At 37.4% G+C, this 18487-nt stretch overlaps 1 protein-coding gene across 1 annotated transcript in view; it reads left to right on the top strand.

The window, feature by feature from the left end:
- The window catches only part of sdccag8 (SHH signaling and ciliogenesis regulator sdccag8), a 40364-nt gene that overhangs the window by 18504 nt on the left and 3373 nt on the right, over nt 1-18487 (top strand). The window contains exons 14-16 of the mRNA XM_042736710.1: nt 2955-3082; nt 4412-4520; nt 7700-7831. Coding sequence (XP_042592644.1) covers nt 2955-3082; nt 4412-4520; nt 7700-7831 — 369 coding nt within the window. The remainder of the gene's footprint in view (nt 1-2954; nt 3083-4411; nt 4521-7699; nt 7832-18487) is intronic.

Below are 18487 nucleotides of genomic sequence, written 5' to 3'. Positions count from 1 at the left end.
GTTTTGAAATATCCCTTCAAGTACTCATAACGGTTCTTGCTTCATTTTGAGTTATACATGATTGACAGGAATGACTTGTGGCTCACTAAGTTTTCCAGGCTTGACTGATTCAGTTAATGTTTCAACAAACTGATTCACTCTTTTCGTGACTCATGAGTCTTCTTGAGTGATTCATTGAAGAAACCAGCTCACAAGAGTCATTGGTTCATCGATTTTACTGCACTATTCACAATGTTTGTGATTTTGTGGTTATATTTATCTCATCACATTAAATTCAGTCAGCAACCTCTCAGTAAATATAACTTCATCGCTGCCACTGGCTCCTAAATTAATACATTTAACAGTAGCACTGTTTGATAGCTTGCTAGATACACATGTGATTTCTAGTAAATCTACAGTATGGTACATATGACATGTTATTGATATTCCATATTGGGCATTCATTTAATCGATAAAACCTGAGTATATAAGAATCAGTCTATGAAAACGTCGAATTATGTTATTTGTATACTTAGCAATCAATGCATGATAACACCTCTGTTTTTCTGCTAGCTGGACTACATTAAATATTCTTTTCCTTTAGATACACAAAGTTTCGATTTGTTGGTGTCCACAGTATCTCGCTCGAAGGCCTCTCGCTTAGCCAACTTTTTCCCTAAAGTGCTCTCGGTAACTTTCTGGCGGTCTCGCTCATGCTAATTGGTCGACAAACACCCGACCCCCCCACTCCATCCACACCCCCGCACCCCAGTGAGTGGCTGGGCCCCCTGGAAAGCCACAGTAACAAATGGCTGGCTGTGAGGCCTTTGTGAGCCCCTGCTGAGCGCTGGTGTGGATGGTGTTTTAGGCCGCTGTTCAAGCACAGCGGGGGCCGAGCGCTCTCCCCCTGCTCACTCTCTCTCACACAGCTCTCGCAGGCGGAGCGCCTTCACACTCCAGACGACAGCAGGCCTGCAGAGACGGTCACTTCTCCAGCTACATTCCAAACCCAGTGTGCGAGAAAAGTTTTCAGGCTTCACTGTTAATTAACACACTTTGACTTGAGTTTTGTGGGTGGTTTTTTTTCTTCTTCTTCTTGTCTTGCTTTCTTTGGCCTGTATTATGTCTGCTCTTTTGTAGTGTAGACTAGTTATTTTATTTATGCTGATCATTAACGTGATGCTCTTCAACTTGGCGGATGAGTAAGGAATGTGTGCCTTTGTTTCCACCTTTGAGGCGCTTTAATGTAGATCTACTGATCAATGTTGCATCTCAGAAATCATTGTGTAGTATGTTGCACATTTCTCTTTCACTTACACTAGCACAGGTGAGTAAAATCAACAGTAAAATAAAGGAGGGTGCCATAAATGAAGTGATACATGGGGTGTGAATATGTTAGAGCGACATGAGATGTGTTGATGTATAATGCATATTCTATACATTAGATTCAAAATAACCTTGTTGTCACACCTGCCAGTACCGGGCGAACTGAGTCAATTTATCAGCTTTAAATTTTTCTTACCGACTGTACAAATGTACATAATTTTTCATTTTAAAAAATATATTTTCGCTACCATGGCAGTGGAATAGCTTTTTGTTCCCTTACATATTTGTGGCAAATAAAGAAGTTCTTTTTGACACTAGCAGCATGATACATTCCACATATACTCTACGTGACATGCTACTTCTCATAAAAACATTCAGACAAATGTTGATGGCTTAAAATCAGGAATATTCTTTAAATGTGTTGCCAAATGGAGTTCTGGAGAAACAAAATCCAACCATATAAGTTTTTTTGGGGGGAATGTCACTTAACAGCCTTACCTAATTACTAGCAGACAGCAGCTCCACATTTGGAAAGACCAGAGAAGAGAGACTCTGTGTATATTAACACAAACACGTTCATCATTATTAGACAGATAAAATACCAGTGAGGCTCAGATTATCTTTCCATGCATTATGTTGCAATTTCTAATAAAGTCACCAGCCAAATGGCCAGTAGGCTAACATTTTATTTACTCGCCAACTTTTACTCTCATTTGGTGCTCGGCGAGTGTTAATTTTGGACCCTAGTAAGTTTGTTCTGGTCCTGTTATTTGATTCGTCAGTATGGCTATGACACAAAAGACATAATTCATCCCAAAATGGATATTCTGTCATCATTTACTCAATCTCATGTCATTCCAAACTTGTATGCATTCATTCTTCTGCAGAACACAAAAGAAGATTTGAATATTGTTTTTGAGAAAACATTCTTCAGAATATCTTCTTTTATAGTCCACAGAAGAAACAAAGTTGTGAAACAACATGAAGGTAAGTAAATGATTACAGAATTTTCATTTTTGGGTAAACTGTGTCTTTGCTTAATAGTTTAGTTAAATTTTGTGTTCTTAATAGTGTTGTAACATTTTTATTGTGCTGTTTTTGCACATTTTTCTATATAGCACAACTTCTTGTAACTTAAATTGTTCATGTAATTTGTGTATGTTACCATATATATTGCAGCTTAAAGGTATAGTTCTCCCAAAATTGAAAATTCTGTCATGTCGTTCCAAACCCATAAGACCTTTGTTCATCTTAAGAACACATTAAGATATTTTTGATGAAATCCAAGAGCTTTCTGACCCTGCATAGACAACAATGGAACTGACATGACTGGATGAATAATTAATGACAGAACTAACCCTTTAAAATCAAAGCATTGTTCTGTTTGTATGAGCAACCTGATCCAGCCCGCCACAGCAGCGCTGGCTCAACCAGTGCCATAAATTTGGGGCAGGGCTGTCTGATTGCCTGACCAATGATAGAGGGTGTGATCAGGAAACCTGTTTGAAAACATTCTTTTTGCAGTTCCGAACGGTGATGCTAGTGGCACAGAAATCGCACACTTTACTGTTAAATCTTGCCAGATCTTCATGTATATCACTGATCTACATGTGTATAGCACTCAGTTTTTGCTCTCTCTCACTCTGCAGGCAGGAGAAGGAGGCGGTAGAGCGCTGCTGTGGAGAGGACATGGCCGCTCTGACCTTCCAGGCACAGCGGCGCGAACGTGAGCTGACACAGACGCTCCAGCAAATGGAGGCGCAGCACGAGAGGAGTGGTGGGTGTTTCGCCGGTGCGCTGCCCCCTTGCCAGAACAACCGCCTCACCCGCCCTTCCGCCTGCCTCACCCCCACAAGCTTCAGGAGTGAGCCACACTGTGCGGGATGGCATCAGGAACACCTGTAACCTTTGGCTGGCCGAAGGGAGCAGATGCTCGGCGCTCCAGAGCTTCGGTGCTACGTATTAGTTAGCGTTTAAAAATGGGGGGGAGGCGGGCAACGCTGCCCACTGTCTGCTGATTTCAGAGTGCTGCTCTCACATCTGTTGCACCATCTGGATGGGCGAGTTTAGTTTATTTACCTGTGTTTCCAGAAACTTGAGGCATGCTGATTGCCAGAACAAAGCGCAGAGAAAACAAAGGGCTTCTTTCTGGCGCGGCTGCACAGCACACATGTTGTCTAAAGAGAAATGGCATCAGAGGCTCAGCAGGAAGCTCTCTGGGCTTATGGAATTAGTCCTTTAATACCGCAGACCACTTCCCTTTCTAAGCATATAATGGCCACTCTCGATAGCTAATTATTTTTGTCCTGCTTCCCCCCGTCCCTGTCTCTCTAACTCTAAACGGATTGATTTTAGTAATTAAGACAGAATCCCCTCTAGATGATACTACTTTTTTTTTTTAACTCTGCCCCGTTTGTTTAGTGTCCAGTTTGTTTCTTTTATCCTGGTTTGTGTGTGGTGTTTTCTCTGTGGCCTGCACATGCCCAGCTAGTTTCAAAGCGTAGCAACGCAGTAGGATTCTTTTAGTGAACTTTTCAACAGCTTCTGAACTTTTTGAACTTCATGAAAACTAAATTTAATTAATACTACAATACACATTGCCACTACATTCCTACATTCTGTCTGCTTCTCCTTCGCTTTTTCTTTTTACAGAATAGCTCAGTGTACAGCCTATATACACAAGATATAAAGTGGGATCCCTGACCAAATGCCTGAAAATCTAGAATTTAAAATCCCATTTAAATTCAGGAAATATACAGTTTTTTTTATCAACTTCAAAAAAAAACTTATGATGTAAAATCAATAATAAATATCTGGTTCTGCACTATTATAATTTAAGTCAATAATAAAATAAGAAAATGTGTGACACTGGTCATATGACTCTTTGTACACATGGTCAGATGTTCCTTTATTAAAACACAAGATCACCTCTTTGAATGATCTCAAATCTCAGTTTCACACTGACACATGACCCTAAACTTTTGGGCCCAGGAAGAACATCATTTATTTGTTTGTTTGTTGCTTTGTGTTGCTCTACCTGTCTTCTGTATTTTAGCACATCTGTGTGTTTGCAGTGTTAATGAGTCAAAGCTTTATCTGTTCACAGTCAGAGAAACAGATGCTCTTCTGAATGCTCAGAACAGCCTGATCGTGAAACTGAAGGAGGAGTGTCAGACGCTCGGGGCAAAGCTGGAAGAACTGGCCCAGAGCAGCAGGTACAAAGCACTTTCAGATCATGTATACCGTATAAATTTTTTAATTCATTACAAACTCAAACGCAATAAAAAAACTGAACCCAATCAAGTTCATGCCAGGTACTAGACCTACATTTACACCTGTTATCAAGGTTTCTATGGCTATGGAAAAACTGGAAATGGCAGATTTGCAAGGTTTAAAATTGTTAGTCTTACTTGTCTTTGTTTTGCTCAGCTGTGAAATATTTAATCGACTATAAATTGCTATTTGTGAATCATGCCTGACAACGAATGAAGTAGTCTGCACAAATAAGTGGAAATTCATTGGTCAAAAGATGTGGAAACCCTGGCTGTCTTGAGACCAGTATGTGCTGTTTCAAATATCTGAGCTTCTTTGCTTATGACTCTGACGTCTAGCATATCTACAGCTGAACTAAACATAGTGCTCACTGTAACTGTGCTATTCCTTGCAGTGAGATCAGTGAAAGTGAGTTTCCATGTTTGAAATGCAGATTGCTTGACATCGTCTTCTCAACTGTTTGATCTTGTTGATGCTTTGTGAATTGTGTATCGTCGCGGAGTCCGACATTCAGTGCGGAGCCACTCGCGGTGTGTTATCCAGAGCGTGGCATCCTTTCCGTGCCATACTGCTCTAGTCTGTGCCCCAGTAAGGGAGCTGTCACTGTACCCTGGCACACGCCAGCCTGTCCTCCGTGCAGGCTTTGCTCTCTGCCCATCACATGTGCCTCTCACCTCAGGCCTCTGGGGTAGTCAGCTGTTAAAACAGTGTAAAGCGCATTACTCACATCGCAGCTTGCAATCTGCCATGGTCAGTCAGCCCAGCTTGGGAAGGTACAGGCCACTGCTGCTCGCCCTCCCCCTTCCGCCCGCACGCTGAACTCAAGAAGACCTCTGAGGAAGTCATTTATACGTATTAGTGACCTTACTGTATTTTCTGCATTTTTAGTATTGCTGTGGACAGATAAAATCACGCACATGGATCTTTGACAGTGCCAGGCAGTCTGACATGCTTTACTTTATAATTTCTCGTACTTTTATAACTATCACACGTCATTTTTATGACCTTATTTTGGCTGGGATGGAATATTTGCATTTTTAAAAATTTATGTCATGCTACATTACTATTTAAGTGAAGCACAAAAGGTGAAGAAAGCTGTATTTGCGTAACTTCTGCAAACAAGGTGAATGAAATCAACATAAAAGCTTAAAATAAACAATGGGTAGTTGACATAATGTATAATGTTCACATTGCTTCGTGTCAGGGGTTTATTTTACAGTAATATTTTGTAACTGTACATTATTGCATTTATTACAGGGCTACTTGCCAAAAATGAATAAATAAATAAATTATCATGAAATATTGATGCAAGGTAAATTTATTTTATCTTAAATATTTATCTAGACAGTAAGATTTTAAAATGTAGAAAAAGAAACAGTGAGCAAAAATATGCACTTTTTCTTCTACATTTATAGTAAAAATAACCTAAAATGTTGATGTTAAAAGATATTTAATAAATAAGTTTAGGTGCATGTTAATTGTTAACTACTGACATTCTAGTATTATTGCTATCTAGTAGCATCTACATTTTTAATGCAGGCAGGTTTGTGAAAGTCAAACTTTTTTTTAATAAACCATTTCTAATAAAACAATTTTAGGGCCATATTTAATTATTTTAGTTAGGTTTAGAGTAGGGATGCACAATATTGGATATTTGCTGATATCCGTTATGCCTATATTTTTCAACACTTATTGGCCAATAGCCGATGCCGATACCGATATATTTCCTTTTGTTTGGAAACAACATTAAGTCTCTCCTGTGTGAAAATTCTTAGCTAATTATTTTAAATTTTCGTTAGTTTTTAACAAGAACGTATTTGTTAGAATTAAACAATAATGAAGTTCTTTTATAATGACAGTACACTAAAGCTTTGAAAATAACTATAAATAAACTATAAATCAATCGCTGTATTTTTTTATTTTTTTCAAAAAAGATGCTGTAGTAACCTTAACATGCTATTTTAAGATTTAATGTTTTTAATTTTTTAATTTTTTATTTCAATGATCTAAATTTTTTTTTTTTTTTGATCAGAATAACTCCCTTGTAACAGATATTTAAAACAGAGTCAGTTGAACATTCATGAACAGGAATGGTGTATGGACTGTGTATATACACTCACACACTTGATTTATTTCCCTCTACTGATCTTCCTGTCTAGTTGTTTTATATCCAGTGACAGTGTGGCCTTCTGTTTAGTGTTGTGTTTTAAACCTATAGGCAGATGAGCACGCAGCACGCTGGCGACAAGGTTCATTCTGCATAAGACTTGGATGAATGTTGCTCTCGTGTCTGATGCAGCACATACAAGTGGTGGTGGATTGAATTACTTGTATCTTTAACAGTTTGATCAAACACAACCTATTACGATGTCTGTTGACTTATATGAGCACGTTAAACAAGTTTACACATTAAATCAAAGATCCGTTTTTAGAGCTAATGTCTTCTGTGTAGGCTCTTTAACTTTTGGAGAGCAGGGTGTTTATAGTGCTAACGGAGTTGACTTGGCAGGGCTTTACCTGATGGCAGAGTGCTCAGGTGTTTCTGGTTCATTGAGAGTGTAGTCTTGTTAAAGAAAGAGCCACACATTCGTCCCTGCCTAAATAACTGTCGCTGGAGCCTTGGCATAGAGATTGATGCAAGTTCAAATCTGGCTGTGACCCATCCAGTGATCCCAACCCTCCTTCTCTCTACTCTCTGTTGAGACAAAAGTGGAAAAACAAACAAAGACAAAAAATGGTTTCTGCTGCTTTCTGATAGGCCTTTACGCATGCTGCATTTACATATGTGAGGAAATAATAAATGTATCATGTTAAAAAATATTAGATCAGTTCATAACTGCCAGTACTTACATATTGTGTATTAACATTCATCTGTTTTAGTAAAATATGATGTTTTGCTTATACTATGTAGGCTGCTTTGGTAGGTCTAAATGATTTATTATCAGAACAAGCATTATTAGAGTTATTATTATAGTTAAAGTGTCTTTATTTAACACTATCAAAAGGTGGATTATAAAACTTAAGCGTGTGTGTGTGTGTGTGTGTGTGTGTGTGTGTGTGTGTGTGTGTGTGTGTGTGTGTGTGTGTGTGTGTGTGTGTGTGTGTGTGTGTGTGTGTATAGGGCGGAGATCGAGCAGTTGTCTCTGGAGAAAGAGCACCTGCAGGAGAGCGCTGAGAAACTGCGAGGTCGTTGTGAAGAGATGGAAGAGCAGTGTGTGCAACACGGGAGGATGCACCAGCGCATGAAGCAGAGGTACGCACACCTGCAGCACTGACCTCAAGTCCTGCATCACATGTACACTCCCTATAGGAGCTTGTTTAGTGTATCACACCATGACATCACTATATTTGCATAATGATGGACTAAAGCTAAAACCAACAACAATTTGGGGTGTGAATCTTGAATGAATGTGTCAGGAAAAAACAGTAAGGAGGCTGCATTAACATTTTAATAATTTATTGATACACTAGTGCTTTCTTTGTTTTCGGTTTAAGAGATGAAGTCGGCGACACTGACTCATCTCCACAGCAGTTGATGCGCCTGTATGCATGTTTCATACGGATTACATAATCTGAGAATATTTGTTTTCTATTTGAATTGGTTTATTTGAAAGTAGACATTTCGCTCTACCTAGATATGTTTTCCTATCTGTAAGGCAAGTATACACAGAGTTTCGGACTTTCGTGCTCAAGTTCACAGACCGAGACGACAGAACACGCATCCTGTTTGCTTTCATTATTTTACAAAAGCGCAATTTTTTGTTGTTATTGTGAGTGCACACAAATAAACGTAGAGTCTTTACAGGTTCGAAAGTCTTCTAGACTATAGAGAATAAACTGTGATAATGTGAGAAATGTTGAAGGTGTCTGAATAAATTTTGGTTTGACTGTATCTATTTAATAAATAAAGTTAACCAGCTAACATTATACATACTCTTTTGGTTTCTGTACCCGATATTTAAAAATTTTACAAATGCAACAAAAATATCGGTATCGGTATCGGTACTCGGTATCGACAAGTATCAAAAATAAAAGTATTGTATCGGGCGAGTACTGAAAAAAGTAGCATCGGTGCATCCCTAGTACACATAGTAAGGGTATTTTTTTTTTTTTTTTTTTTTTTTTTTTTTTGAAGATGGCTAAGGACTCGGATTGAGTTGGACAGGTCATTCCACCAGGAGGAAACGTTTAATGTAAAAGTCTGTGAAAGTGATTTTGTGCTGCTTTGGGATGGCACAATAAAGCGATGCTCACTTGCGGAACGCAAGCTTCTGTATACCAATTTGCTGCTGAAGAAATATCTTTTATTATTATCAGATATTTTCAGGATTGATAAACATTTGATATTTTGTATAATTTTAAATGTTTTTACTGTCACACTTTCATCTTCCTTGAATAAAAGTATTTCTTTGTTTCAACAAAAAAAACCTTACTGACCTCAAACTTTTGAACGGTAGTGTATGTTGTTCTTCAGGAAATACATTTTGTCAGACTAAAATGCTTCTCAATTCAAGAAGCCATTGATTAGATTTACAGGCTGCAGCTTTGTAACCTCTCAATATGTCTATAATATTATTTGGAATCAGATAGTGAGTATTTTATATCTGATACATGTGAGCATTGCGCTCGTACAACTTCAGACCGTGTGTGTGTGTATGTGTGTGTGCAGGGGCACATGTGGCCACTGAGTGTAGGGTTGAGGGGCGTCTGGCACACCGCCCGAGCCAGCATGTGGGCGAGTGAGTGAGTGTGGGTGTATCCACAGTACCTCCAGCCTGAACCGAGCTTCTGCTGGGAGCACAACATCCTTCTGTTTCCTCCACAACTTTACATATTAGCGAATATCCACCTCCTCAAACCAGAGAGAAGCAGATACAAAGAAAAGTTACGTTTCCACTGCTGCCCTGTAATGAAAAGGATGTTGTTTTTAGAGTGGGCATGTAAGTGAGCTTTCCTCACATAACTGGAGCTGTTAAAATGGTTTGTCACCTTTGCAATTACGCAACATTTCTCACAAGAGCTCACAGACCGAGCTTAGAGGTGAGATGGAGCGATTGGAGAGAATCTATACGTGTGAAATATTTATAGTTACGTTTACCATAGGAGAGACATTTTTATTTGAATTATGAACACGCTAGAGAGGATTTTCGCGATGAAATCTTTTTTGTTGTGCTTTTTATGAACTATTCATAATGGATTTAATATGTTTTAGCTAATCTTTATAGAATAATACAATACAAAGTGAAAGTTAGAATGTGCATGATTTCGTGTGCTGGCCAAAATAGAGAAAAATCAATTTATGAGAGTTTACCGCATCGCACCGTTCCTCTCTCTCGCTGTCTACATGCTTTGTTTATTGCGAAGCTGAAACACACATTTCTCCTGCTGTTGGTATGTAAGACAGAAGGTGCCGGAGCCAAACTTCAGCCCTCGGCTCTGAGTAAGAGACTGAGAGGTCTGGTCCCTCCCGCGTCTTCAGTGCCCCGGGTGTCTCTGCTCTGTAGGGCACTTCACCCCACCGCCCGTGGGTTAAGGTGTACGTGTTAATAAGTTGGTGCAAATGGCTCCGGCGTACATGCAAATAGCCGGGGCCCCACCTCAGATATTCTTGATCGGGCGCGCAATCTGTGCTGCGAAGAGCTGCAACAGCGTGGCACGCATGAAACATTTGGAAAATCAGCTTGATTTATTTTTACCATTCGAGCCAACGCCAAGCAACACAGGGGTTTTCGGCACACAATGTTTCACTCCTGCAAGTTATTTATTTATTTTCCACGTGGTATTCGCATATTTTCTGCCTAGAGATTAGGGCCAGTGATATATGAAAGGCTCAGAGTGTTGGCCAACGATTGTGCGTAATAGCCTCGGCTTTATAGAGAACATCAATAATACATATGCATATCAATCCTATTTTTATTTCGTAAATGCATTCTGGGCATCGTTTTACTGCTGTGTAAGATGATTGACATTAGCGTGGTGAAAGCCACATTGGGATGTAGTAATCAGGATGGATTTTTTTTTTGTTTGTTTGTATTTTTATATTCCTGACTGATTTCATATTGTCTCATTGATGTACAGTTAAAAGGGCAAATACTCTCTTTAAGGTCAAGTAACAAAAATATGTACATTGTGTTAATGATTCACGTAATTAGAGGTTTTGTAAATACTGTAGGAATGCTGTCTTTGTCATTTCTAATATAGAAATGAATTACATTTTAATTGAAATGAGGATAGAATTTTTGTACTGTTAGCACCAGACATATTCAATATACTTTTATCTTAAAGTTGAATGCACCTAATAAGCTATTTGAACCAGACTCTGGTATGTCTTGGGTATTAAATATAGTATTAATGTTATTATTATTCATATAGACTGCAAACATGTATTATGATTTCTTAGTATTGTAATTTCTCATTACTTTGTATCTGTGTGTTCTTTGAAAGCTGATGCATTTGGGGGTGACAAAAATTTTAAAAATATGCAGCTTTCCCCTGTACATGGGAAAAGCTATAAATAGCAGGATTTATTTATTTATTTATTTATTTATTTATTTTTTGATTTCTCAGCTTGAAAATAATGAAGATTTCTATAACAGAAACACATTTTGTAGTTATGCTGAGACAAAAAACATAAACCAGAATATGCTCTTATAGAGTAAACCAGGAATAATGATGTCCAGCATGTTACCGAATCAATATTTTGCTTCTTTGCAATGAATCGATCAGGCCGGTCCACAAATCATTCGGAACGATTTATTACTGAATTAGTCAATAAAAATTGTTTTTTAAAATCTTTATCTTTTGTTCACAAATTACTGGAAAGCTTTTGGAAAAGTCATAGAAATTCGTTGTGAATTTCATTGTGGGAAGACTGAATGGAAAAAGCATAATATAATGCATAACCTGTCAAAATGAATTTTAGAACACACTGATAGGTATTTAACATGAAAAGCTTTTTAGGAAAATTACATGTCCTGCGGTGTGGTATGCTATACTCTGTCTAAATGAGCATTTTACTAATTCTTTTATAATTATTATGCATGCTGCTTTTACACCCTTGTATTATTAAGAGACATGGTTTTGTGCTTTTTAAAATGAATGTCACTGCAGAATCACATATAGGAATGAGTGAAGATCATTCAAGTTAATTGAAGGCATCTAAAATATCCACTTGTACAGATAGAAAATCATTCTAGGCTGTCTAGAAACAAAACCCAGCTTGATATCTGATTATTTGTCCAAAATTTCACCTGCTCCAAGTCCCCGCTCACACAAGCTTCTCAAAGGTTCTCTGCTCAGCCTCACAAACACACGTCTGCCAATGAGCGTCTTTACCAATTATCACTCCCTCTCACCAACACACACAGAAGCGAACACGCTCCTGTTCCTTAAAGGAGTGTTGTAGCGTATACGCAGATGTGTGCCTAAATCTACAGGCTTCTGTCAGCCATATGGCGGCATAAAGAAAGATGGTAGTGGCGTGTGGATGTGCGCAGAGGGGAGCGTGGATGGAGAGCCATGTGTAGCGGTAGCTGGAGCGCTGCTGAAAAGGCTGGAGGAGATGGTGCAATGGAACAAATGTCCGCCTGCGCCGGGGCCGAGAACAGCCGCGCTGCTGCCGGGGAGACGGCTGGGCCTCGGGCGAGGGCTGCTTCATCTGGTTCCCTGCCACCCACCCCTGCTACACACCCCATCATTCACTTACACACACAAACGTGCATTTAGTGCTGTGTGTATGTGTGTGTGTGAGAAAAAAAGCTATGCCACTTTTCCCGAAAGCAAGAAAGCTTAGTAAACTTTTCACTTGCAAATGAAGTTGGCAAGGAGTGAAGGAGATGGCATGCATGATGTGGATGATGCTTGTCACTGTTTGTTTAGCATCCGCATGCTGATCGCTGTCTTTTCTGGGTCAGATGTACCTTTTAGTGTTTATTCTACCAGAAACAAAAGCTTTCGAAAAGAGGTCAGAGTTATTTAGACTTCTCTTCTTCAAATCAAATGAGAGTCTTGTTTATAATAATTGTGCTTCAGGTGGCATGACTTATTACAACTATTAAATCTGATCTTTGCTGGCAGACAGTAGTCCAATGATTGCTATACTTTATGTGGACTAGATTATATCTTTCCAGCTTAAGTTGTTATGTTTGCACAGCAGGGTCAACTTGAAGGTACACGATAGCAAACATTATTTTTGCTTTCCTAATTGAGAGAGATAGATTACAGCAGTCAGAAGAGAGAAAGATGCCAAAGCAGCTGAAGAGAAATCTCACAGAAGTGTTTCAAAAAAAATTATGTTTGCTAGAATTACGATGTTAATCACCACTTACATTTACTTCAGATAATATAAAAGTCTAGTCAACCTTTGTGATTTGATAAGTGTCAGAAATTGGTGATCGGGATCAAATGCTTTAAGTATATCAGGATATTATTTAATCTCTCTTTTATCTTGCTAATCATCATCATACACTACCACTGAAAATTTTAGGTCAGTAACATTTTTCTCATGTTTTTGAAGAGGTCTCTTATGCTCATTTAATTGAATAAATTACAATAAAAACAGTCATGTTGTGAAATATTATTGCAATGTAAAAGAACTGGTTTCTATATTAAAATATATTATGTAAAATATATACATTTAATTTGTTCCTGTGATGGCAAAGCTTATTTTTACTCCAGACTTTAATGTTACATGATCTTTCAGGAATCATTTTCAATATGCAAATTTGTAGCTCAAAAAACAGTTCTTATTATAAGCAATATTGAATAAGGTGTGCTGCTTAAAATTTTGCTGATTATTTTGTTTAGGAATCTGTGATTAAAAGTTGAAAGGGACAGCATTTATTTGAAATTGAAATTTTTGTAACATTATAAATGTCTTTACTATGGATTTCTGATCAATGAATGTTGGATAAAAGTATTATTAAAAAAAAAATAATAATAACTTATTGCTCCAAACTTTAGATTGAGAGTTTACAGTAATAACTTCAAACTAATCCTAGTGTGATTAACTGTAAGAAGAAAAATTGAAGAAAAATTAAATATAGAATGCATTTTTACAGCGCTTTCTTAGTGTTTTTGCATTTTCAGAAGCATACATAACTTTCTGGGCTCAGTGATTACTGTTTCGCTGATTATCAGTAAGTGATTGCTCGGTCAAAAACTGAAACTGATGCCCGTTGGCTCTTAACATTAAAAGTCATGCTGCAACATCACGCACACTTCCACTCTTCATTATGCAGCTAGGGGGCAGCAGGGAGCCTCTCCGCCCTAATTTCCCTCTTTCCTCTACCCTTCGTGGGCCAGCTGGCCCACACTGCCGGGGGCAACAGCTCTGTGGCCTGCTGACAGAGCCTTGTGGTGCGGTGGCTCTACTGCTCCTGCTTACGCGGGTGCTGGGCACATCCCAAGGCATGCAAACTGTAAAACGCTACGTGGTGCATCCAAGCGCTCCCTATCCAGCGCTAAGACCTCATTTATAACATCAAATAGTGCTCACTTAGCTCCTTTCACAGGCTGTGTGTGCAGTAAAAGCTGATGGTGGTAACAAACTTTATAGAGACCTGACATCACATATGTTGTATAGCCTAATGTAAATGTGTGCATCACTTAAGAGCAGATTGTAGCCTAGTAGATCAAAATTTTTACTGACGTCAATAACATTGTGTGATGTTTGTACGGACAAAGTAATATCTACATGTGGTCTAAACTCAGTCCTCTGAGTAAAAATCACAGATAGATGAAGCGGAGATCATGTGCAACAATAGAGTTTGGCTAGTCTAACAGGTTAAGGCCTGCGGTCAGTCGAGCTGTGTCTGGCTCTGGCAGAGGAGTGGCAGGCCTGTTTTAACTAGGCAAGCCAAGACAGATTGCATATATACTATACCGCTTATCCTTCCTCCAAGCCTCGCGTACCCGTTCCCGCCACTATCCGCAGCATGCTGCCGATGGGAGCCCCATAAATTCACCGGATTTAGTGATTTGTCGTTCCATTTGTTGAGATCTTTTTCTATTGGTTTGTTTGTACATTGAAGGAACTAAACCTGCCTCATTTGTTCTGATGTGCTGTACTGAGTAACTGCTATTGTTGCTGTTTTTGTGAGCCCTGTTCTCATTAGAATATCCTAAAAAAGATAAATGGTTTTATTTGTGTAGTATTTCATGTTTATTTCACACATGAAATTTAAATCATTAAGTCTAAAATGATTTAAGTTCATTTTAAATTTTTTATTTTGATTGCTACACCACATTTTTCAGTCTGTATGTCAGCTGTTTTTTTTTTTTTTTTTTTTTTGTGGTGGGGGGGTGATTTGTTTTGTGTATTCGCAAGAGCTGAGAGTGTATTCTCTGCTTCTTGCCAATTCATTTGGCCAATGCTAAACAGATGCTAAGCACTGAACATCGCTCATAAAAATCACATACCCTGAGGCCACAGCAGGCCACATGAGCGGAGGAACTTCAGTCCATCAGCATCCAGACTCACTGTACAGGTGGCAGCACTGCAGGCCACTCGTGCTCTCGCACTGTTTATTACACTAACTCACAGAGCAGCACATCACCTGCAGATTATTCACAAAAAAAAACTTTTTGAATCCATAAAATTTTGTATATTTTTACTTGCAAATATCCAGCAATGAATTTAGATTCACATGTAGAGCTAAGTTAAAGCAAAGTAAAGAGCTAAAGTATTTGTGTTTGAGGAGTGGAGTAAAGCAGGAATTGCCTCTTATTACCTCCTATATGTTATTTGAGGATCTAATTTAATGTCGTTCTTTAACCAATCCTGTTTTGAGAGATGCCAATCTATAACTATATATATATCTATAACTAGACTGTTGTTTTGGTCTTTATTATTTCATTGGCATGAACTAGATGTCTCCTTATAGCCAGTGACACTTACACATAACTGTGATTTATGTTGCTGAAGTAAGACAGACACAAACGCGCTTCCTAATAAAATAATGGTTAACACACAGTTAAAAGTGCCCTCATTCAAATGATTTTGCAATACTTTTATTCAGCAAGGACATATTGAAGTCATTAATAATGTTAAAAAAAAAGACAAAAAAAAAACTGTTCTTTTGAACTTTGTTCATCTAATAATCCTTAAAAACACATTGTTTTTTGAGCGGTAAATCAGCATGTGTGACCCTGTCTGTACAATCCAGGCTAAAGTCTCAAAATCTAATTATGAGAAAACAAGCATCAAAGTTTGATTTCAACTGTTCATTTCACTATGATTTCAATCTTTGACATGGCCTTACTCAGTTAATATATAAAGATATAAAGGTTATATTTTCACAGAATGTTCTACACCTTTATGAAGCATGATTTAATAAAGAAAACATTAAATCACAAAAAATAAAATGACTTTAGCTGGGTTTTCACAGGCAGGGTCACATATTAGAATGATTTCTGAAGGATCATGTGACACTGAAGATTGGAGTATTGATTCTGAAAATTCAGTTGACATCACAGAAATTTACATTTTAAAATATATTCAAATATATTTTTATTATAAATGTTAATATTATTTCAAAACATTACTGTTTTTACTGTATTGTTGATCAAATAAATGCAGCCTTGGTGAGCATAAGAAACTTTTTTGTTTTTCAGAATGGGGATGTAGAATATGGTCATGCAGAATATGTGCTTTTTCAAGTACTACTAAACAGCCAATATGTTAATAAGAGGCATTCTAATAAGCAGCTAGTTAATAGTGAGAATTGGTCCCTATGCTAAAGTGTTACCAATAATTGCTTTAAAAAAGTAAATCCCAGTATTCTCGAATTGTTTGTGTTTTCTAAATATGTAAATGACCATCAGCGTTACCTGAGTCCTCATTTCTTTCATCAGCGGTGGTGTTAGCCGTGTCTGTGTGTTGCGCTGGCTTCAGTTAGCCTGGGAGCCAGCAGATGGTGTCCTTTCACCAGGGTCAGCGGGGAAGCTCTTCTCCAGCTCTCTCAGTAGCGGGCAGAGGCAGCAGTGTCCAGGCCGGGCCAGCTCAGCCCAGCTCCATGCACTAAGCTGTATTAAAAACCTAATTAAGTTGCGTGCCAGTAAATGGAGGGAGGTTATTGGATTTGCAGCCTTAGCTGCTGGACAGCCTTCTAATTTAATCAGACTCCCGTTGTGAGTCCAGCTTCAGAGATGACTACGGGAGTTTTCTCTCCTTTTTTTTTTCCTTCTTTGGGACAGTTTGTGGGAGTCAAACGCAAACTAACATGGCCCTGAACAAGTGCACGGGTCATGCACATTGGACAGTTTTGAGACTTGTCCCTGAGTGGCTGTAGAGCAGATAAATATGGGGGAGATTGAGAGCAGTTTGACATTTGCTGATTAAGGGCGGTGTGATTGTATAATAGGTTAATGCAGCATGTCTGTCTCCAGAGGTGCAAAGGTGCTGCAGATGGCTTGTGTGTGAGGTGAGGGAATTACACAACCTGCTTTAGCTGCTTCAGGATGCCTGACATTATACTGCCTGCCAGACTTTACTGAGGCCACAGATTCTACTCATTCAACATACTGTACTGACACTCTCAGCATAAAGAGGAAACATCGTAATCAATTGGAATAGATAAGTGACATTATGTCAGGCTTATAATTTGATTCAGCTGAATTATGAAAAGGCATCCATTAGTTCTTGTTTAATCCTGACAATATGTTTAATTGCTGACTGCTTGAAAAATACTCCAGTATTATTATACAGTAACTCATACAATACCATTACAGCGAGTTTAATAACACTAATAATACATTGGTTGGTAATGATTTTGATGACATTTATTTGCTCAAAAAAAAAAAAAAAAAATATATATATATATATATATATATATATATATATATATATATATATATATATATATATATATATATATATATATATATATATATAAATGTATATATAAATGTATTTTAAAATGTAATTTGTTTCTGTGATGACAAAGCAGATATTATTCCAGTCTTCAGTGTCAAATGATCCTTCTGAAATCATTCTATTATACTGAACTGGTCTTTAAAAAACATTTCTTTTATTATCAATATTAAAAACAGGTGTGCTTAATATTATTTGTGTAAACTGTGATACTTTAAGGATTCTTTGAAGAATAGAAAGTTCAAAAGAACAGCATTTATTTAAAATAGAATTCTTTTGTAACATTATAAATATCTTTACTTTCACTTTTGAACAATTTAATGAATGATTAAAAGTATTAAAGGTTTTCAAAAAATCCAACCTTTTGATCGGTAGTGTAGGTAGCTTACAAACAGTTGTTTCATAGCCTATGAATGTGATCATTTTGTAAATAATATTTATAATTATTTAATAAATGAATTATTATTATTATTATTACTGCTGTTGCTATTGTAATGATTGTACTAAATAAACAATTAAAAATATGAATTATAACAATTATTAAAAATAAAAATGTAATCTGCACATTTTACAATAGAGCAGCGTTTATTTAAAATATAAATAAAATTGTAACATTATAAATGTATGGACTTTCAATTTTTATCAATTTAATGCACAAATAAAAGTATTAATGTTATCATTGTTTGATCGGTAGTGGAGGTAGCTTACAAACAGAGGTTTCATAGACTATGAATGTGATTATTTTGTACGTAGTATTATTATTTAATAAATGAAGTAAAAATGAAGTAGTATTATTACTGCTGTTGCTATTATGATGATTGTACTAAGTTAACAATTAATAATAAGAATTATAACAGTTAATAATAATAGCAATTTCATTTTGCATGCAAGTGTTCATTTGTAAATCCATGTATTTGGATCTATAATCTCCCTGTATTTTTTATTTTTCCCAGAAATCATTAGCAGAGACATAGATGTCAGTCACATACAGAACACAACTCATATCCTATACAGTAACTCATAAGTCATACACACTGG

This window comes from Cyprinus carpio, chromosome B13 (genome assembly GCF_018340385.1).
Source record: "Cyprinus carpio isolate SPL01 chromosome B13, ASM1834038v1, whole genome shotgun sequence".
Taxonomy (NCBI): Eukaryota; Metazoa; Chordata; class Actinopteri; order Cypriniformes; family Cyprinidae; genus Cyprinus; species Cyprinus carpio.
This window is presented reverse-complemented; position numbering and strand designations above follow the sequence as displayed.